Consider the following 21,825-nt stretch of genomic DNA (forward strand, 5'->3'; position numbering starts at 1 on the left):
CCACATCCAGTCATGAATGGTGGTGGACAATTAAACAACTAACGGGAGGAGGAGGCTCTGTAAACATCCCCATCCTCAATGATAGCAGAGTCCAGCACGTGAGTGCAAAAGACAAGGCTGAAGCGTTTGCAACCATCTTCAGCCAGAAGTGCTGAGTAGATGATCCATCTCGGCATAAGGTCAGAAATGGGGATGTTTGCTGATGATTGCACAATGTTCAGTTCCTTTTGCAACTCCTCAGATAATGAAGCAGTCCGTGCCCACATGCAGCAAGATCTGGACAACATCCAGGCTTGGGCTGATAAGTGGCAAGTAACATTCGCGCCAGATAAGTGCCAGGCAATGATCATCTCCAACAAGAGAGAGTCTAAGCACCTCCCCTTGACATTCAACGGCATTACCGTCGCCGAATCCCTCACCATCAACATCCTGGGGGTTTCCATTGACCAGAAACTTAACTGGACCAGCCATATAAATACTGTGGCTACAAGAGCAGGTCAGAGGCTGGGTATTCTGCGGCAAGTGACTCACCTCCTGACTTCCCAAAGCCTTTCCACCATCTACAAGGCACAAGTCAGGAGTGTGATGGAATATTCTCCACTTGCTTGGATGAGTGCAGCTCCAACAACACTCAAGAAGCTCGACACCATCCAAGATAAAGCAGCCCGCTTGATTGGCACCCCGTCCACCACCCTAAACATTCACTCCCTTCACCACCAGCGCACAGTAGCTGCAGTTTGTACCATCTACAGAATGCACTGCAGCAACTCGCCAAGGCTTCTTCGACAGCACCTACCAAACCCGCGACCTCTACCACCTAGAAGGACAAGGGCAGCAGGCACATGGGAACAACACCACCTGCACATTCCCCTCCAAGTCACACACCATCCCGACTTGGAAATATATCGCCGTTCCTTCACCGTCGCTGGGTCAAAATCCTGGAACTCCCTTCCTAACAGCACTGTGGGAGAACCTTCACCACACGGACTGCAGCGGTTCAAGAAGGCGGCTCACCACCACCTTCTCAAGGGCAATTAGGGATGGGCAATAAATGCCGGCCTTGCCAGCGAATAAAAACAAAGCCCTGGTTAGACCGCACCTGTGTTCAGTTCTGGGCACTGCACTTTAGGAAGGATATATTGGCCTTGGAGGGAGTGCAGCGTAGATTTACTAGAATGATACCTGGACTGCAAGGGTTAAATTATGAGGAGAGATTACACAAACTAGGGTTGTATTCCCTGGAATTTAGAAGATTAAGGGGTGATTTGATCGAAGTTTTCAAGATATTCAGGGGAATTGATAGGGTAGATAGAGAGAAACTATTTCTGCTGATTGGGGAGTCTAGGACTAGGGGACATAGACTGAAAATTAGAGCCAGGACTTTCAGAAGTGACGATAGGAAATATTTCTACACACAAAGGGTGGTAGAAGTTTGGAACTCTCTTCTGCAAACAGCAGTTGACGCTAGCTCAATCGTTAATTTTAAATCTGAGATTGATAGGTTTTTGTTAACCAAAGGGATATGGGGCATGATCTTAGCTTAGAAAAATGGGTGAGTTGGAAGGGGGGAGCAGTAAAAATTGCAAAAATCTAAAACCCGCCCCCAAACCCACCTCCAAATTGCCCATTTCCGGTTTTCGCGGAGGTGGGACGAGGCGGGGGACAACCAACCCGCTCTCAGGAGGTGGGTTGGGCATTAAAAGCTTTTAAGGAGGCTGTGGGCCTCCATTATGAAAGCTTTTTTGATTTTAGCCCCTGGGGGGTGGGATTCCCGGGCCTTCTCCTTCACGCCACGTGAGAGGAGGCGAGAAGGCCTGAGACTGCAGGTGAGTGCCTCTATAGCACAGCTTGTGGGCCCAGAGGAGCAGGAGTGCTTCCCCCAAGCCCAACAAGCCTACCTGCAGCGATTCCCCCACCACCTCTGACACCCCCCCCAGCAATTGCCGACCACCCCCTACGATCAACCGATCCCCACCATGATCGCAGACCACCCCTACAATCAACTGAACCCCCACCATGATCGCAGACCACCCCAATGACTCCCAACCACTCCCCTGGTGATTGACCCTCCTCCCGATGACTGACCCCCGATCCCCCCCCGATGACTGACCCCCAATCCCCCCTCACTAATGACTGACCCCCCCAGTGAATCCCACCCCATCCATCCCATCTAACACTTACCTGAAGACGTCCTCTTCCTTCCTCTTCTCCTGTCTGACTGAGACCAGCCTGTCAATCAGGCCGGCCTGTCGGGCGGGAAACCATTAAAAAAAAATGTCGTTACATCAAAATCGTAAGGACGTCCAGGAAACCCGTACTTCCAGGTTTCCCGTCCGCAATTCAATCCCCCCCTCATCCCCCCGGCTCTGGGCTAAAATTATGCCCACGGAGTTAGGTCACAGATCAGCCATAATCTCACTGAATGTGGAATATGCTCGAGAGGCTAAATGGCCTATTCCTGTTCCTATGAAAGACTCTGCTATAAACTCATCTGGTTCACTAATGTCCTTCAGGGAAGGGATCATGTCTCCCCTCTCTGGTCTGACCTACATGGAGCTTCAGTCCCACACTACGTGCTTGACTCTTGATTCTGATGATGGCGATGCCTCATTTTGGCTAAACCATAATCTCATAGTGAGTGTGCCTTTGAGTGACCGAAACAGGCAGAATTTCATAGAATGGGGGGGAGGGGCTGGCAGGGGGAAATTCAATTATTCAGAACAGCCTGTTATCGTAGCCTTGTAATAATTCACTGTTATATTAATCAGCAGAACCTCTCTGACTAGATTAGGATTTAAATCTGACTGCAAGGCAAATGAAGCCATAATTAAGTCAGTGTTTATTGGATGGGAGTAATTAATTTTACACATGTACGTGACATTATCATCAATGGAAGAGGCCATGATTTATAACTCGGAACGGATGCTATTGTCAAGGATCATTACAGGCTTACCTCTCAAACCACTCCAACGTGAAACCAGATGTCCTTATGTTACTGCATATGGACTCCCCTCCTCACCCCCGTTTTATATCACCTGGGTTTTATTACTGCTGTTTGGTCGCCATTGACCATGTGCTTTGTACAGCTCCCTGGGCAGATCAGTTCTAACACTCAGTTGGTAAGTTTTACTCCGTGCAGTAGCATTCACCAGATTATAAGATTCCACACAGACACTTAGGCTCGAAACATCCTGGTTTGATCAAATTTAAACAGTACAAGAGATATAAAAGGACAATGGTGGGTACATTCCCTAATATCACCCATCTCCGCCCATCTGATGCTGAAACTATCATCCATGCTTTTGTTACCTCCAGATTGGACTATTCCAATGCTCCCCTGGCCAGTCTCCCATCATCCACCTTCCATAAACTTGAGCTCATCTAAAACTCTGCAGCCCACATCCTAACTCGCACCAAGTCCCGTTCACCCATCACCCCCTGTGCTCGCTGGTCTACATTGGCTTCCAGTCTGGCAACAACTAGATTTTAAAATTCTTGTCCTCGTGTTCAAATCCCTCCGTGGCCTCACTCCTCCCTATCTCTGTAACCCACTCCAGACCTACAATCCTCTGAGATCTTTGCATTCCTCCATCTCTGGTCTCTTGTGCATTGCCGACTCTTCTTGCCCTGCCATTAGCGGCCGTGCCTTCAGCCGTCTGGGCCCCAAGCTGTGGAATTTCCTCCCAAAACTTCTCCACCTCTCTCTCTCTCTAAGGGACTAGCAAGCAGAGGGAATCTTCGCAAATACACTTAGAAGAGTGTCACCACCCACAGAAAGAAAAGTTGCCCCCATTCCAAAATCTGACAGTGGCTGGGTTCATGTACTTGAGTGCTGATGAAAGTTCATAAACCTTAATCCCCTCAACAACTAACTCACTGCTTTTTTGAAGTGGAAATTACCTCCCATTTAAAACAAAAGCACCATGGGGGTCCAGTATAAATAATTTAGACATTTCCAATCAGCTTGCTGCAGTTTCTAAAGTGACCCACTTTCTCTCCGTCTAGTGCTGCTGATTCTTTCCTAGTTCCTTTCAGGCCTCTCTCTGATGAATTAGTGTCAGCTGTGGCTCAGTGTGTAGCACTCTCACCCCCTTGAGTCAAAAGTTGAGGGTTCAAATCCCACTCCAGAGACTTAAGCACATAATCCAGGCTGACACTTCAGCACAATACCGAGGGAGTGCTGCACTGTCAGAGGTGCCTTCTTTTGGATGAGATGTTAAACCAAGGCCCTATCTGCCCTCTAAGGACCTTTGCTGTAAAGCACTTTGGGATGTCCTGAGGCCATGAAAGGTGCTCTATAAATGCAACTTTTCTTTCTGTGGGTGGTGACACTCTTCGAAGTGTATTTGTGAAGATTCCCTCTGCTTGCTGTTCTTGGTTCTGAAAGAATCCATTTACAATCTTGCAAGAAATACTGCAGGGAGGACAGCTTCATATACGGTAGTGAACCCTCAACATGGAGCGACCAGGGAGATTCTTAACTCCTGGGTGCCTTGCGTGAGTTCAGCCCGGGGGGAGAAAAAAAAGCTAGAAGTGAGTTGTGACATAGGACAATATTGTGGGAACCATTCTGCTGTTCCCTCCTCACACTCCCTGTTTGCTATCTCTGTTGGCACATCTCTCAAAGGCATAGGATGTCTTTGCAACCCATTCTTTTCTCTTGGAGTGAGGGGGGGGGAAGGAAAGGGGGAATTTTAAAAATAAAATCCAATAATCAACAAGTTCAGAGACTACAGCCATTGCACAATATAAATTTAATCACAAGACACAATACAATCTATCCAATTCACAATCCATTGTCAGTACAAGGTAGACAGTTTTATATACACACAACCCACAGATACATTGGAGCAGTTGCACAGGTCAGAGATACTGGCCAATAAATGCTTACAATGGTGTTAAAAGTGAAGTTTACCACTGCTTTGATCTATTGTTTGTAATTTAAAAATGTTGAATATGTGTATTTTGGCAGGGAGATCTTTTCAATACTGTGTGTCAGAGCACCAAACCCTCTCAGATCAGAGGCTGCACAGCCAGATGCAGAGCAAAGCTCACCCTTACTCTGACCCAACATCTCAAGCCCAATCGCAGAAGAGAGCCCTCGATTGCACCGTTCTGGCATTTTCCCACACCAGTCATCCTATGTCACATGTGCACCATGACTGTCTGTCCATTAGCAGCAGGATTGACCTTAAGAGCTAGCAAAGGAGCCTCTCATCCCGTCAACCTGGGTTGGGTTTGACTCAGGTCCCAGAGTTGAATGGACAGTGCACTAACCTTGATTATATTGTCAGAGTTCATGTCACGCCCCTTGTGACATCACAAGGGTCGTCATTACCCGTTCACATGATTCACTGGAGTGGTCACATGACCAGAGAATACCATAGTAATATTTAAAGGGGCAATGTCATCCTTAAATAAGTGTTTGGCAAACTTTTATTCATAGGGAAACAAACACATCAAGCAATGTAATAAATATTACTGGGGAGTGATGAGAATAACTCATGGCTCTATCCTCTCCTGAAAATAGGTTGCCAACACCTTTTGAAGATAGAGCTCCTTTAAGGTTAAGATTTGTATTTTTAAAAAAAACACTCACTCAATGTTAAAAGAATCTCAAATAACCATGCGCCATTAATTCTAGGATCAACCTTTAACCTTCTGGAGAAGGGAATCACTTGGAATTTTCTAAATCCCAGGCCTACATTGTAGTTAAGAGAAGCAAAGGTGAATATCTGAGTTAATTTCTACGGGACAGTATCACAGAATGCATTAGCGACGCGCGCAGTATCAACAGTGTTCTCCGAACAGGCGTTATTTCAGCAGCTAATCTAACGATAAGACACAGTTAAGTGCGGCCAGAAGGGGTCGAGGGGATCACTAGAATGCAATATTTACGGGTCACAGTTTCCTTTGGGGAGACGCTGCGCCTCATTGCCACTCAGGGCAGAGCGATCTCAGCGCCACTCCCTGAATGTCCTATGTGCAGCTGGAGAGGTTGGGGTTCTGCTCTACCCAGGTGATCACGGTTTCTATTAAGGTAAACGCAAGGGCTGCAAGCACAGGGTTCCATGGATTGAGCTCCCCAGTGCCACTTTCCCCCATTCTCCGTCACTTATTTCATGCGTGTTTGCGCAGGGTCACTGTGAGAGGTATTAGACCCTCCCCCCGAAAGAATATAGCCAACCCCCCACCACCCAGATGTGAAGCTTTTGTACCCTCATTATTCTAACTGCCTCATCTACATTTGAGTTAATGCACTGAGTGGAAGGGTTGGTGTTTGACTGGCTAAGAGTTGAACAGTTCACCATGTTTTATATGCCACAGATATGGCAACTTTAACAAAAACATTGGCTGGTATGGTGCCAAGGGGCTGTGGTGCCCCAAATTTTGGCATTGAATAGCACAAGATGCCAGGGTTATCCCTGTACCAATTTCCTATAGATTCGGTGCCACCATGGAGGCGAGAGAGAGAGAGAGAGAGAGGAAAAGAGGGAGGCGAGAGAGAGAGAGAGAGAGGAAAAGAGGGAGGCGAGAGAGAGAGAGAGAGAGGAAAAGAGGGAGGCGAGAGAGAGAGAGAGAGGAAAAGAGGGAGGCGAGAGAGAGAGAGAGGAAAAGAGGGAGGCGAGAGAGAGAGAGAGAGGAAAAGAGGGAGGCGAGAGAGAGAGAGAGAGGAAAAGAGGGAGGCGAGAGAGAGAGAGAGGAAAAGAGGGAGGCGAGAGAGAGAGAGAGAGAGGAAAAGAGGGAGGCGAGAGAGAGGAGAGAGAGAGGAAAAGAGGGAGGCGAGAGAGAGGAGAGAGAGAGGAAAAGAGGGAGGCGAGAGAGAGAGAGAGAGGAAAAGAGGGAGGCGAGAGAGAGAGAGAGAGACAGACAGAGGAAAAGAGGGAGGCGAGAGAGAGAGGAAAAGAGGGAGGCGAGAGAGAGAGAGAGGAAAAGAGGGAGGCGAGAGAGAGAGAGAGGAAAAGAGGGAGGCGAGAGAGAGAGAGAGGAAAAGAGGGAGGCGAGAGAGAGAGAGGAAAAGAGGGAGGCGAGAGAGAGAGAGTGAAAAAGAGGGAGGCGAGAGAGAGAGAGTGAAAAAGAGGGAGGCGAGAGAGAGAGAGTGAAAAAGAGGGAGGCGAGAGAGAGAGAGGAAAAGAGGGAGGCGAGAGAGAGAAAGAGGGAGGCGAGAGAGAGAGAAAGAGGGAGGCGAGAGAGAGAGAAAGAAGGGGCGAGATGAGAGAGAGGAGGAAGAGGGAGGGGAGAGAGAGAGAGAGGAGGAAGAGGGGGGGGACAGAGAGAGGACGGGAAGAGGGAGGGCTAGGCGGGGGGCCGGGTGAGGTGCCAGACGGGAGGCTGGGGCAGGCGAGGGGGGGCCGAGCGAAGAGAGAGAGAGAGCCCAGTTGGAAAGAGAAAAAAAAGGAGATAGGGAGGGGGGGAAGACAGAAAGAGCGAGAGCGAGGGGGAGAGAGCTGAGTGGAGACAAGGAATCCAACTAGCAGCCACCACAAGCTGCTCTCGTTGCCCAGAGTGGCACAAGGTAGAGGAACCGGGGGCTGAGGAGCCTGGGTGTGTCAGAGGGGATAGTAGATACAACCATGCTCACAGGCACGAGGCCATTCTCCCCGTGGATTAGATCTGACACGTGACCCTTTTGCGCTGAAACGTAGCCACCTTGGTGTAAAGTTTCTATCATCTGTTAACACTCCTGTGAAGCACCGTGGGATATTTTTCTACCTTACAGGTGATATATAAATGCAAGCTGTTGTTGTGTGCTAATTCACGGTTGACTTATCCTAACGAGGTTAAAACACAGTGGCGGGAGACTCAGGGTGTTTACGAGCAGCCGCCTTACCCCCTCCCCTCAGAAGCCGGACTCGACGCTGAGGCTCCGCCGGTTAACATGGTGGATCTTCCCAGTGATGTAGTTATCGAAGTGGGTCTGGTACTTGGCCAACATCTTCAGTAAGGGCCTCAGCCTCAGCCACCACTGCTCCTTTGGCATCCGGTGCCTATCAGACACACGTGGAATTAAAGGGACGAATATCACACAAACTCCAGCCACCAACTCTAAGAAAAATATCAGAGATTCACATCCTGCTCTCCAGCAATACCTACAATCCCCATTGACATCTCTGCAAACTCTGTCCCCAACACTAATCCCCCTGTAATGCTTCACCTCCACCCGTCAGCCTCTCTGTACCATAACCCTTCATTCTCCACAGGGTAGATAGAGAGAAACTATTTCCTCTGGTGGGGGAGCCCAGAACAAGGGGGCATAACCTTAAAATTAGAGCTGGGCCATTCAGGGGTGATGTCAGGAAGCACTTCTTCACACAAAGGGGAGTGGAAATCTGGAACTCTCTCCCCCAGAAAGCTGTTGAGGCTGGGGGTCAATTGAAGATTTCTAAACTGAGATTGATAGATATTTGTTGGGTAAGGGTATTAAGGGATATGGAACCAAGGCGGGTAAATGGAGTTAAGATGGAGATCAGCCATACTCTAAATGATCGGCGGAACAGCTCGAGGGGCTGAATGGCCTCCTCTTGTTCCTCATCTCCTGTTGAATGCCTTCATCAATGAAACGTTGGATGGCAATTTGGGACATATTATATCGTTAAAGGCACTATATTAATGCAAGTAGTTGTTGTTGTTATTCTCCCTCTATCTGTAACCCTCAAGAGTGGATCTCAAAGATTTTGATTGGAGGATACCAGGCCGCATCTGTTCCAATGGTTGATTCGCATCAGTGCCGAGGGGTCCTGGCAGATGCCAACTTCTGCGCCAAGGGGCTATCTTGGTCTTTATCACCTTTCTTCAATGACAGCAAAGTCCTAATTCGGGATAAGCTAGTGTCCTAACAGTTCTCTCTCATGGTTCAGAACCTCGAGGTGTGCAGCAGAAGGGATTCACCTGGGCTTATCTGCAATATTCAGAAGCAAAAGGGGTAGTGGCTGCAGCAAGGGCTCCAGCCTATACTGACCCATTGCCGAGTACCCTGAAGGGTGAGTCAGCCTCACAGCAGGCTGCAGTGTGTCCTATCTACAGGATGCACTGCAGCAACTCGCCAAGGCTTCTTCGACAGCACCTCCCAAATCCGTGACCTCCACCACCTAGAAGGACAAGAGCAGCAGGCACATGGGAACACCACCACCTGCACGTTCCCCTCCAAGTCACACACCATCCCGACTTGGAAATATATCGCCGTTCCTTCATCGTCGCTGGGTCAAAATCCTGGAACTCCCTTCCTAACAGCACTGTGGGAGAACCGTCACCACACGGACTGCAGTGGTTCAAGAAGGCGGCTCACCACCACCTTCTCAAGGGCAATTAGGGATGGGCAATAAATGTTGACCCTTCTAGCGACGCCTATATCCCAAGAATGAATAAAAAAACATTTTTTAAAAGACATGTCTCTTTGTCAAAGCCCCTCGTGTACCTGCATCATTGCAGTTGGTGATGAGTAGGCCCAGAATGTGGCAATGGACCTGGGGACACCTAGAACGTCCAGGTGGTTGGCACATTGCAAGCTGGCCAATGTAGGTCCTTGCGCCACGTGGAGGGCAGATATCCATCGTGGAGGGCTGACGGGGAAAATCGGGGATGGCAGCTGGTAGAAGCCGTTACCTGGAAGCTGAATATGGGAACGCGCACTTGTACATCCAGGCCCCTTCCCCACCGTGACCGGGTTATAGAGAGGCAACCAGCTGCTGCTGGAGTTCCACACCTCCAGCTGGTGGATCACCATTTAATGGGGCACGGTGCCCGTCGGGAGCATGGTGGCAACATGGCCCCACATTTTATGGAGAGTTCCGACGCCCTTGAGGAGTTTCTGGCACCCAATGAGTACCGAGCGTTTATCAGTTGTCTAATGACCAGCTATGAGGTGGCGGGGGGGGCATGGGTCTTTATGGGGTTGAAATGTCTCTGAGCCGATAAGCCCGGTGATGGAAGTCCATTGACAAAAAAAAAACCCTCCCTCGTTGATTCGGCAATTGGTGCCTGAACCAGGGCAGGTCCAGTGTGTTCTGGGCAGTGCGAATGATTGACCCGTCCTCTGGCCCACTAATAGAATCTGGAGGGGTAGACCGGTCACTGATGGGCTGGGATTCTTTGGTCAGCTCCAGATAACCCTGTAAGCCAGTTCCCCAATAGGTAGGGTGGTCGTAGTTGGATAAGCAGCTGGAAGCTCACCAGCAATGGCAAGGTGGGTGGTTTGAGCTCGATCTCTCTCCGTGTCAGATGTCTGGCTGACCATAAGTCAAAACCCACACCTCTAACCTGTTGGTGCTGGTATAACTCTCACCTCCACGTCCACTGATACGCTTGTACATTTTGCACAGGGTCCAGCTCTTGTGTAGGTGGGGACCCAATATATTTCATGGCCTTGCCCCTCCCTAACGTCCTCCAGCCCCACAACCCTCCGAGATCTCTGCGCTCCTCCAATTCTGGCCTCTTGCGCATCCCCGATTTTCATCGTGTCTTCAGCTGCCTAGGCCCTAATCTCTGGAATTCCCTCCCTAAACCCCCCCCCTCCCCCCGTCTCTCTACCTCTCTCTTCCTTTAAGACTCTGCTTAAAACCTACCTCTTTGACCAAGCTTTTGGTCATCTGTCCTAATATCTCCTTGTGTGGCTCGGTGTCAAACTCTGTTAATGCTCCTGTGAAGCGCCTTGGGATGTTTTACGTTAGAAATGCAAGTTGTTGTTGTATTACTAATCTCCTATGAGAAACGCCGGGTTCTGGATTACTCCGTGACAGTGGAATCATCCTCCTCTCTACCCGGCCAGTTTTGGACCCCACATTCTAGCCGTGGTTTCCATGCTTTGGGCCTACGGTTGCGGAGGTCAATGAACCGTGAAGTCACAGCAGTGTCACACCCTGACCGCACTCCCCCCTCCTTCCACTACTTACTCAAAGTCCGTGTCTGCCTTCAGCTCGGTCACTGGTCGGAAAACCAAGGCCTTCCTGTTCATTCCCAGGACACAGGACGTCTCAGGAGAGTTAGCGAAGACTTGCCCTATCCGAGAAAAGACAAGTTACAGAAGCGCAATTACAGCAGACACCCTTTCAATACTCTCCCCCCACCACCCCAACTTCTGAAATAATGAACGCTGCTGACAACTCCCCCCCCTTCTTTCTCGACAATTGTCTCCCCTCCACCCCTCGGGGTGCTGCCTCTTGCTAGGGTACAGCTCCACTGCTGCCAGTCGCACTCTGGTGACTCATCCCGAGCGTCCTTACGCCTGTGAGTCTATACAGCGAACGATGGTGGGCTATTCAACCTTGTGGGGGGGGGGGGGGGGGGGGAATCACAGCCAAGTCCAACGGTGCCCTCAACCAACCTATACAGGTCATTGGATGGTGATCCGAGGGGGGCAGGGTGTTAGGGGAACCCTGGCTGACTTTGGGGCCCCTCCTCCGCCCGACCGGGCCCAAAGGCACTGTAGTGCCTTAAGTACTTCCCTCTTTGATACGGAGTCCCGAGGAAATATCAGCCCTTCTCCACATTTAAATCTCTCGCCCATCTCCCCGTATTGAGGTTGTTTTTATGCCTTCTCTCACCCACTGCCGTGGCTCAGTGGTAGCACTCTGTCCTCAGAGTCAGAAGGTTGTGGGCTCATGCCCCTCTCCAAAGACTTCAGCACATAATCTAGGCTAATACTCCCAGTGCAGTACTGAGGGAGTGCTGCACCGTCAGAGGTGCTGTCTTTTGGATAAGATGTTAAACAGAGGCCCCGTCTGTAAAAGATCCCATAGCACTATTTAGAAAAGAGCAGGGGAGTTCTCCCCGGTATCCTGGCCAATATTTATCCTTCAACTAACATCACTAGAACAGATTATCTGGTCATTAGCACTTTACTGTTTGTGGGATCTTGCTGTGTGCAAATTGGCTGCCATGTTTCCTACATTACAACAGTGACTACACTTCAAAAATTACTTCATTGGCTATAAAGCGCTTTGGGACTCCGAGGTGGTGAAAGGCGCTGTATAAATGAAAGTCTTTCTTTCTTTCCCAGGGCTGGAACATTCTATTGGTGTACTTTCCAGATTTAATGAGCTAGAAACGCTGAAGGAACTCCCAGCTCCAAAGTGACATCAGGGGCTTCTCTCAATTACCTCAGTGTTTCAGGGGGCTTTCATTGATGCCACTCCCTCTCAATCCTTCCATGTTAGCTCAGGGGACATTCCCTCCAGATCACTTTTTTTATTTGTTCATGGGATGTGGGTGTCGCTGGCGAGGCCAGCATTTATTGCCCATCCCTAATTGCCCTTGAGAAGGTGGTGGTGAGCCGCCTTCTTGAACTGCTGCAGTCCGTGTGGTGAAGATCCTCCCACAATGCTGTTGGGTAGGGAGTTCCAGGATTTTGACCCAGCGACGATGAAGGAACGGCGATATATTTCCAAGTCGGTATGGTGTGTGACTTGGAGGGGAACGTGCAGGTGGAGGTGTTCCCATGTGCCTGCTGCCCTTGTCCTTCTAGGTGGTAGAGGTTGCGGGATTGGGAGGTGCTGTCGAAGAAGCCTTGGCAAGTTGCTGCAGTGCATCCTGTGGATGGTACACACTGCAGCCATGGTGCACCGGTGGTGAAGGGAGTGAATGTTTAGGGTGGTAGATGGGGTACCAATCAAACGGGCTGCTTTGTCCTGGATTGTGTCGAGCTTCTTGAGTGTTGTTGGAGCTGTACTCATCCAGGCAAGTGGAGAGTATTCCATCATACTCCTGACTTGTGCCTTGTAGATGGTGGAAAGGCTTTGGGGAAGTCAGAAGGTGAGTCACTCGCCACAGAATAGCCAGCCTCCGACCTGCTCTTGCAGCCACAGTATTTATGTGGCTGGTCCAGTTAAGTTTCTGGTCAATGGTGACCCCCAGGATGTTGATGGTGGGGGATTCGGCGATGGTAATGCCGTTGAATGTCAAGGAGAGGTGGTTAGACTCTCTCATGTTGGAGATGGTCATTGCCTGGCACTTGTCTGGCGTGAATATTACTTGCCACTTATCAGCCCAAGCCTGGATGTTGTTCAGGTCTTGCTGCATGCGGGCTCGGACTGCTTCATCATCTGATGGGTTGCAAATGGAACAGAACACTGTGCAATCATCAGCAAACATTCCCATTTCTGACCTTATGATAGAGGGAATATCATTGATGAAGCAGCTGAAAATGGTTGGGCCTAGGACACTGCCCTGAGGAACTCCTGCAGCAATGTCCTGGGGCTGAGATGATTGGCCTCCAACAACCACTACCATCTTCCTTTGTGCTAGGTATGTCTCCAGCCACTGGAGAGTTTTCCCCCTGATTCCCATTGAATTCAATTTTACTAGGGCTCCTTGATGCCACACTCGGTCAAATGCTGCCTTGATGTCAAGGGCAGTCACTCTCACCTCACCTCTGGAATTCAGCTCTTTTGTCCATGTTTGGACCGAGGCTGTAATGAGGTCTGGAGCCGAGTGGTCCTGGCGGAGCCCAAACTGAGCATCGGTGAGCAGGTTATTGGTAAGTGCCGCTTGATAGCACTGTCGACGACACCTTCCATCACTTTGCTGATGATTGAGAGTAGACTGATGGGGCGGTAATTGGCCGGATTGGATTTCTCCTGCTTTTTGTGGACAGGACATACCTGGGCAATTTTCCACATTGTCGGGTGGATGCCAGTGTTGTAGCTGTACTGGAACAGCTCGGATGGAGGCGCAGCTAGTTCTGGAGCACAAGTCGTCAGCACTGCAGCCGGGATGTTGTCGGGGCCCATAGCCTTTGCTGTATCCAATGCACTCAGCCGTTCCTTGATATCACGTGGAGTGAATCAAATTGGCTGAAGACTGGCTTCTGTGATGGTGGGGATATCGGGAGGAGGCCGAGATGGATCATCCAATCAGCACTTCTGGCTGAAGATGGTTGCAAACGCTTCAGCCTTGTCTTTTGCACTCACGTGCTGGACTCCGCCATCATTGAGGATGGGGATGTTTACAGAGCCTCCTCCTCCCGTTAGTTGTTTAATTGTCCACCACCATTCACGACTGGATGTGGCAGGACTGCAGAGCTTTGATCTGATCCGTTGGTTGTGGAATCGCTTCGCTCTGTCTATAGCATGTTGCTTCTGCTGTTTAGCATGCCTGTAGTCCTGAGTTGTAGCTTCACCAGGTTGGCACCTCATTTTTAGGTACGCCTGGTTCTGCTCCTGGCATGCTCTTCTACACTCCTCATTGAACCAGGGTTGATTCCCTGGCTTGTTGGTAATGGTAGAATGAGGAATATGCCAGGCCATGAGGTTACAGATTGTGCTGGAATACAATTCTGCTGCTGCTGATGGCCCACAATGCCTCATGGATGCCCAGTTTTGAGCTGCTAGATCTGTTCTGAATCTATCCCATTTTGCACGGTGGTAGCGCCACACAACACGTTGGATGGTGTCCTCAGTGCGAAGACGGGACTTCATCTCCACAAGGACTGTGCGGTGGTCACTCCTACCAATACTGTCATGGACAGATGCATCTGCGACAGGTAGATTGGTGTGGACGAGGTCAAGTAGGTTTTTCCCTCATGTTGGTTCGCTCACCACCTGTCGCAGGCCCAGTCTAGCAGCTATGTCCTTCAGGACTCGGCCAGCTCGGTCAGTAGTGGTGCTACCGAGCCACTCTTGGTGATGGACATTGAAGTCCCCCACCCAGAGTACATTCTATGCCCTTGCTACTCTCAGTGCTTCCTCCAAGTGGTGATCAACATGGAGGAGGACTGATTCATCAGCTGAGGGAGGACGGTAGGTGGTAATCAGCAGGAGGTTTCCTTGCTCATGTTTGACCTGATGCCATGAGATTTCATGAGGTCTGGAGTCAACGTTGAGGACTCCCAGGGCCACTCCCTCCTGACTGTATACCACTGTACCGCCACCTCTGGTGGGTCTATCCTGCTGGTGGGACAGGACATACCCAGGGATGGTGATGGAAGAGTCTGGGACGTTGGCTGAAAGGTATGATTCTGTGAGTATGGCTATGTCAGGCTGTTGCTTGACTAGACTGTGGGACAGCTCTCCCAATTTTGACACAAGTCCCCAGATGTTAGTGAGGAGGACTTTGCAGGGTCGACTGGGCTTGGTTTGCCGTTGTCGTGTCCGGTGCCTAGTGGTCCGATGCCGGGTGGTCCGTCCGGTTTTATTCTTATTATGACTTTTCGTAGCGAGATTTTACAACTGAGTGGCTTGCTAGGCCATTTCAGAGGGCAATTAAGAATCAACCGCATTGCTGTGGGTCTGGAGTCACATATAGGCCAGACCGGGTAAGGGCGGCAGGCTTCCTTCCCTAAAGGACATTAGTGAACCAGATGGGTTTTTACAACAATCCGGTAGTTTCATGGCCACCATTACTGATACTAGTATTTTTTAATTTCAGATTTAATTAATTGAATTTCAACTGCCCAGCTGCCGTGGCGGGATTTGAACTCATGACTATATTATTAGTCCAGGCCTCTGGATTACTAGTCCAGTAACATAACCACTATGCTACTGTACCCTAACTGCTTGGGAGGGAAGGCTTCCCCTTTCCCCGTGGTCCCATTTCTTCATTGCTTCCGACTCCACTGTAGGATGGTGCTACCTTTAATCCAGCTCTTCCCTGCTCTGCTGACGGGCTCACGAGGTCCCCACCCTCCCCTCTCAACACTGCCAGGTTTGATACCAGACCTTTCCTGTAGGTTTCGTGGAGTTTCTCAGTCAGCCACTGCACTGCCTTCACGCCGAGCTTCGTCCCGAAGTTCCTATCGAATGGAGTTGGCGCGCCGCCCTGGCGACCGAGAGAGAAGAAAATGAAAGAGGTTCGCGATGAATGAGGAGGTTCAAAGAGGGTGGACAGCCCCGACGAGACACGAGGGCCCGGGGGGTAAGGGGGGGGGTGCTGGATGGGAGGGAAATCCCCACGGGAATCTCAGCCTAATTTGAAACCCCACCCCCCCAACCTCGCCCAGCGAGAATGGTGCGGGGGAGGGGGTTAAGATTAGGCCGAGTCCGCTCACCGGCCGGAGGTCGGTCCGTTCCCACCCTCTCAAGTCGGCCGAGGCTCCCGAAGTCCCGGCTCGTTGATGTCATCGGAGCTGCGACGTAATCTTAATGGCGAGTCGGGGGGAGGCTCGCCCAGTGACAAACCCGACAGCCCAACCATATCGGGCGGCCCCAACTGGCCAGGAGGGGCCAGGGTAAGAGCAGGCATGCTCCCCCACAAGGAGTCCTTGGGCCTTCCCAGCCCCGGCCCTGCCCCTCCCTCTGCACGCTGGAATCGGCTGCCAAAGCCCTTGCCCAGCGCTGAGGTTACACTGAGGATCGTTCCCTGGGGTCCCCGGTGTTCCAAACCTCACGGCCCGATTCCCCCTCTCCCGCCCATTGGCTCGGACGTCAGTCCTGCTGGCTTCAGGAGGGAGGGAGACTGCCCTGGAATATTTATGTGAGGCCCAGGAGGTTAAAATGGCCCAGAGCCTCACGCTGAGATGGGATTTCACCCCCTTGCCGCACGCAACCCTTCCCCCCGGCCCTGCCCAAACACAACTCCCCCATTAACATCGAGGCCTGTATCAACAGACAACACGAAGAGAGCAGAGTCGGGGATCGGTAATCATCGGAGCAAACTCGGGGATCGGTAATCACCGGAGCAGAGTCGGGGATCGGTAATCATCGGAGCAGAGTCGGGGATCGGTAATCATCGGAGCAGAGTCGGGGATCGGTAATCACCGGAGCAGAGTCGGGGATCGGTAATCATCGGAGCAAACTCGGGGATCGGTAATCACCGGAGCAGAGTCGGGGATCGGTAATCACCGGAGCAGAGTCGGGGATCGATCATCATCGGAGCAGAGTCGGGGATCGGTAATCACGGAGCAGAGTCGGGGATCGGCAATCACCGGAGCAGAGTCGGGGATCGGCAATCACCGGAGCAGAGTCGGGGATCGGCAATCATCGGAGCAGAGTCGGGGATCGGTAATCACCGGAGCAGAGTCGGGGATCGGTAATCACCGGAGCAGAGTCGGGGATCGGTAATCACCGGAGCAGAGTCGGGGATCGGTAATCACCGGAGCAGAGTCGGGGATCGGTAATCACCGGAGCAGAGTCGGGGATCGGTAATCACCGGAGCAGAGTCGGGGATCGATCATCATCGGAGCAGAGTCGGGGATCGGTAATCATCGGAGCAGAGTCGGGGATCGGAAATCACCGGAGCAGAGTCGGGGATCGATCATCATCGGAGCAGAGTCGGGGATCGGTAATCACCGGAGCAGAGTCGGGGATCGGTAATCACCGGAGCAGAGTCGGGGATCGGTAATCATCGGAGCAGAGTCGGGGATTGGTAATCACCGGAGCAGAGTCGGGGATCGGTAATCACCGGAGCAGAGTCGGGGATCGATCATCATCGGAGCAGAGTCGGGGATCGGTAATCATCGGAGCAGAGTCGGGGATCGGTAATCACCGGAGCAGAGTCGGGGATCGGTAATCACCGGAGCAGAGTCGGGGATCGGTAATCATCGGAGCAGAGTCGGGGATCGGTAATCATCGGAGCAGAGTCGGGGATCGGTAATCATCGGAGCAGAGTCGGGGATCGATCATCATCGGAGCAGAGTCGGGGATCGGTAATCATCGGAGCAGAGTCGGGGATCGGTAATCACCGGAGCAGAGTCGGGGATCGGTTTGCCTGCAGAGGATTTAGTCATTTCCTTTTATAATCTTTGAAAAGTTGAATGAGGTCACCCCGATAGCTCTTTTTTTCCCCAAAGACAACGCGCCTTAATGTTTCTTCACTCCTTCGCTGAACAGGTACCTGAAACTCCCGAGTCTCTGCCCTCGGGTGTCCCTTACCTGCTGCATGTGGCCCAGCACGTTGGTTCGACAGTCGAACACTCCCTTCCCTTCCGCAGAGTAGAGGTTGTACAAAAACTCTGTGGTGTAATATTGGTGGCATTTCTCGTTTCTTGAGGGAAAAAGGAAGGGAAGAGAGAACGAAATGTCACCTCGAATGTTTACGCAAACAACAGGTAGTGTGCTCCCAGGCCTCCGTCAGTCCTCCGACAGCAGACCTGATGTGAGGGCACTTGTCCCTGCTGCCCGCCCTCTCGGGTCAATTGTTGCCCCCACCCTCACCACCAAGGCTGAGATTGGGAGGGGCGATTCGCAGGCCCAGGTCTGGTGCGCTGGAGCACTGAATGGCACGGTCATAGCTCCCACATCCCATAAATGGAGGAGGCTCTGGTGACTGCCCAGCCCCTCCTGTGGAGGAATGGACCAGTCTGTGATGCAGATTGCCCTGCTACCTTAGTCAGCATCAAGCACCAATTATGCAGGGGTGGGGGGGGGAAGGAGTGCATGTAATGGAGGTCAACGGTGGCTTTTCCATACAAAGGAACAGGAGGAGGCCATTCAGCCCCTCGAGCCTGTTCTGCCATTCAATTATAGATCATGGCTGATCTGTATCGTAACTCCATTTACCCGCCTTGGTTCCATATCCCTTAATACCCTTACCGTACAAAAATCCATCTGTCTCAGTTTCGAAAATTTCAATTGACCCCCAGAATCCACACCTCTGCAGAAGCTCAGTCACTGCTCAGTGGTACTTTCCCAGGGCTGAGACGGTAGTACATTGGTGGTCGGTGCAGCACAGGAGGGAGTGAGCCTTTGGCTCAGTGGGGGCCTTCCTGTCTCTGAGTCAGAAGGGCTGCGTTCGGACCCCACCCTAGACGGCCCCGGCGAGCGGAGACCGGAACGCCAGCTGTGGACACTGAGCTGACGTCCAGTGTGGAATGTTTGATATGTCCGGGTGGCTCCCACCACCGTCATAAAGGGCAGGTGGGCCTCTTCAGTCTGGGTTGCAGCCCACCTAGTAGATGGTACTTTGAAGATAAAAACCGTACAGAAGGTAACAGAAAAGCACCTGAGCTACTCTTCCCTAGTAAGTGGCTCAAGAATCTCGTGTGTGAGACTTGAGTTAGGACCTGCCCTAGGTCAGAACACAATGGGACAGTATATGGCAGAGCACTGAACCAATTAGACCAGAAGGTGCCAGACTGAATTCTTGGTCTGTAGTGAGTTAGCTGATCTCAACCAGGGGTTAGCAATAGAGGCACCAAAATTGGCCTCCGCCTTAGTTTGGGGGGTGGGGGGCGGTGGTGGAGGAGAGGGGGTGGTGGCTGGAGGTCTCACTATCTTGTCACTCTGTTGTAAAATGTATTCATGTCGACGTTGGGTGAGATTGGGCTCCGCTGTGATGCCCTCGGTGGTCGAATAGCGTGACGACACTCACCCTCTGGCCTCACCCATGAAGAATGGAAGGGCCACTCGGGCAAGGTGGCCGTATCCCAATTAAGAGTCAGCTCCTCCAGGAGATAAGGAAATTTGGGAAGGGAAAGGGCCCCAACTCCGTCAGGCAGAGCAGACGCTAAGGGGGCGTGACTTCATGGCGATCAAGAAAAAGGGGTGTGGGTGGGAGGGGGAGGGGCAGCTGGATGCCCCGCCTCTTGTCCGTACCCCATTTCAACCACTGATATAATCCTATTTGAAGATAACACCACACACAATTCCCCAGTGGCGTTGTTACTGACGAGGTGCAACAGATACAGAGGCTTCAGCAGCCAGAGGGAATGCTCGGCCCACACCTCGGCAGCTCACAGGCACCCTCTGGTGGCCAGCTGGAGAATGGCGCCATCAGAGTCTGAGTGCAGCCATGTTGCTGCAGCGAGTGTGGAATTCAGGGCAGAGCTCCAATTTCAGTGAGAATCAGTTTTTGGAGTCTCACTGGCTTCTTTGCTCAGCGGCCCCGTTTAACGCTGTGGGTGGCGGAGGGGGAGGGTATCCAGGTTAAAAAGAGACCGTCGAGAATTACAAGAGTTGGGTGTCTCACTGCCCTCTCAGCAAAGACGAGCAGAAGGAGAACGTATTTAGAGGACACTAATATTTCCTTGTCCATAAAGACAGACAGACAGACTTGCATTGCTATAGTGCCTTTCACGACCTCAGGACATCCCAAAGCACTTTACAGGCAATGAAGTGCTTTTGGAAGTGTAGTCACTGTTGTAATGTAGGGAGATGTGGCACAGCAAGGTCCCACAAACAGCAATGAAATAAATAGTCACATCATCTGTTTTAGTGATGTTGGTTGAGGGATATTTGCCAGGACACCGGGGAGAACCTCCCCTGCTCTTCTTCGAAAAAGTGCCCTGGGATCTTTTACGTTCGCCTGAGAGGGCAGAAGGGGCCTCAATTTAACGTCTCATCCAAGAGACGGCACCTCTGACAGCGCAGCACTCCCTCAGCACTGCACTGAAGTGTCAGCCTGGATTATGTGCTCAGCTCCCTGGAGTGGGACTTGAACCAACGACCTTCTGGCTCAGAGGACAGAGTGCTGCCCACTGAGCCTCGGACGCCACCTACAGAAGGACAGCAGGGCTGGTAGAGAATCATGCGTGTTACTTGGCATTACCATCATGCCCACATCCTGCCCCCCCCTCCCCGCACCACGATTCTTTTCCCCCCAGTGGGAGCCCACCTCAGTATGAGCCCTCGCTGGATTGTCGTCTTCATCTTCCCGGTTAGATGTTCCACGTTGGCCTGCAGGTACAAAGCAAAGCGTCAAGAGCTAGGAAACCAGCCCCTCCCAACCAGATCGCCCTCCCTGAAGGGGCCCCTCAGGAAGTAAACCGACAGGAGTTTGACTGGGTTTTGATAGAGTAAATAAGGAGAAACTGTTTCCAGTGGCAGGAGGGTCGGTAACCAGAGGACACAGATTTAAGATAATTGGCAAAAGAGCCAGGGTGAGGGCGATGAGGTGAATTTTTTTAAATTATAAACGCAGCGAGTTGTTCTGATCTGGAATACACTGCCTGAAAGGGCGGTGGAAGCAGATTCAATAGTAACTTTCAAAAGGGAATTGGATAAATACTTGTAAAGGAGAAATTTACAGGGCTTTAGGGAAAAAGCAGGGATTTAGGACTGATCGGGATTGATTAGATAGCTCTTTCGCTAGCACAGGCACGATAGGCCGAATGGCCTCCTTCTGTGCTGTATCATTCGATAACATTGGGGAGACTACAATTGGACTTTGCGCCGCTGGGATGAGAATAAAAACCATCATGCAGGGTTCTGCCTGAATCGCAAATCGACTGACCCCCTGTCGGGAACGCGTGATTGCTGATGTCGGCTGGGCTGTGATGCTCCACGCAGTTGAATAGTCTTCCAATGAAATGGTGGCCACTCGGTTAGGGCAGCGGACAGCGGATTGTAGCCCAGCGCCAGTCAGTACCCTCAGGAGAAGGGAGAGTAACTACAGCGGGAAAACTAAGGGATTGAGTGTTCCCCCCTCCCCACAGTCAAGATTTTGCTTGGCATCTCATGAACGCACCTTCAAGTCATGAATGTTAATCAGGTCTTCGTAGATGTAGGCGGCATCAGCCCCGACAGCCAATGCCGTCGCCGAGGCCAGGTAGCCACAGTAACCTCCCATGGTCTCCACAATGAAGACACGTCGTTTGGTACCTGACGCAGACTGCTTGATGCGGTCGCAGGTCTGCAGAGGGAAAAAAACTTCAGTGACACGCAGAGAGGTCAAGCAAACTGGCCCAGAGATCCTGCACCCTGGAGAGACAGATGTTTACAATTGTGCCAGCTCTTTCCTGGAGCAAGCCAAAACTAATCCCACTGCTTTGCACTCTTCCCCCATAGCCCCACTTCAAATGCTTATCTACTTTTCCCTTAAAATATGCAATAATTCTCAACTACACCCTATGGAAAAGCATCCAATGCTCTGATGCTGCCTACGTTCTCCTAACCTCTCCTCACTCTCTTCGTGCGAGTTTTTAAATTGACAACCCCTTCCCCCAGCCAGAGGAAACAG

The 21,825-nt window shown here is 51.3% G+C and overlaps 1 protein-coding gene across 2 annotated transcripts in view; it reads right to left on the reverse strand.

Annotated features, from left to right (window-relative positions):
- Nucleotides 1–4,735: 4,735 nt before the first annotated feature.
- LOC137323954 (ATP-dependent 6-phosphofructokinase, liver type-like) overlaps nucleotides 4,736–21,825 on the reverse strand; it is a 95,079-nt gene continuing 77,989 nt past the window's right edge. For both annotated transcript variants that reach the window (XM_067988102.1, XM_067988103.1), the window contains exons 17-22: nucleotides 21,334–21,498; nucleotides 20,482–20,543; nucleotides 17,802–17,913; nucleotides 15,651–15,750; nucleotides 10,890–10,995; nucleotides 4,736–7,988 (exon numbers count right to left, since the gene is read on the reverse strand). In XM_067988102.1, the coding sequence (XP_067844203.1) occupies nucleotides 7,841–7,988; nucleotides 10,890–10,995; nucleotides 15,651–15,750; nucleotides 17,802–17,913; nucleotides 20,482–20,543; nucleotides 21,334–21,498 (693 nt within the window). In that variant the 3' untranslated portion in view covers nucleotides 4,736–7,840. The remainder of the gene's footprint in view (nucleotides 7,989–10,889; nucleotides 10,996–15,650; nucleotides 15,751–17,801; nucleotides 17,914–20,481; nucleotides 20,544–21,333; nucleotides 21,499–21,825) is intronic.

Source organism: Heptranchias perlo, chromosome 7 (genome assembly GCF_035084215.1).
Source record: "Heptranchias perlo isolate sHepPer1 chromosome 7, sHepPer1.hap1, whole genome shotgun sequence".
Taxonomy (NCBI): Eukaryota; Metazoa; Chordata; class Chondrichthyes; order Hexanchiformes; family Hexanchidae; genus Heptranchias; species Heptranchias perlo.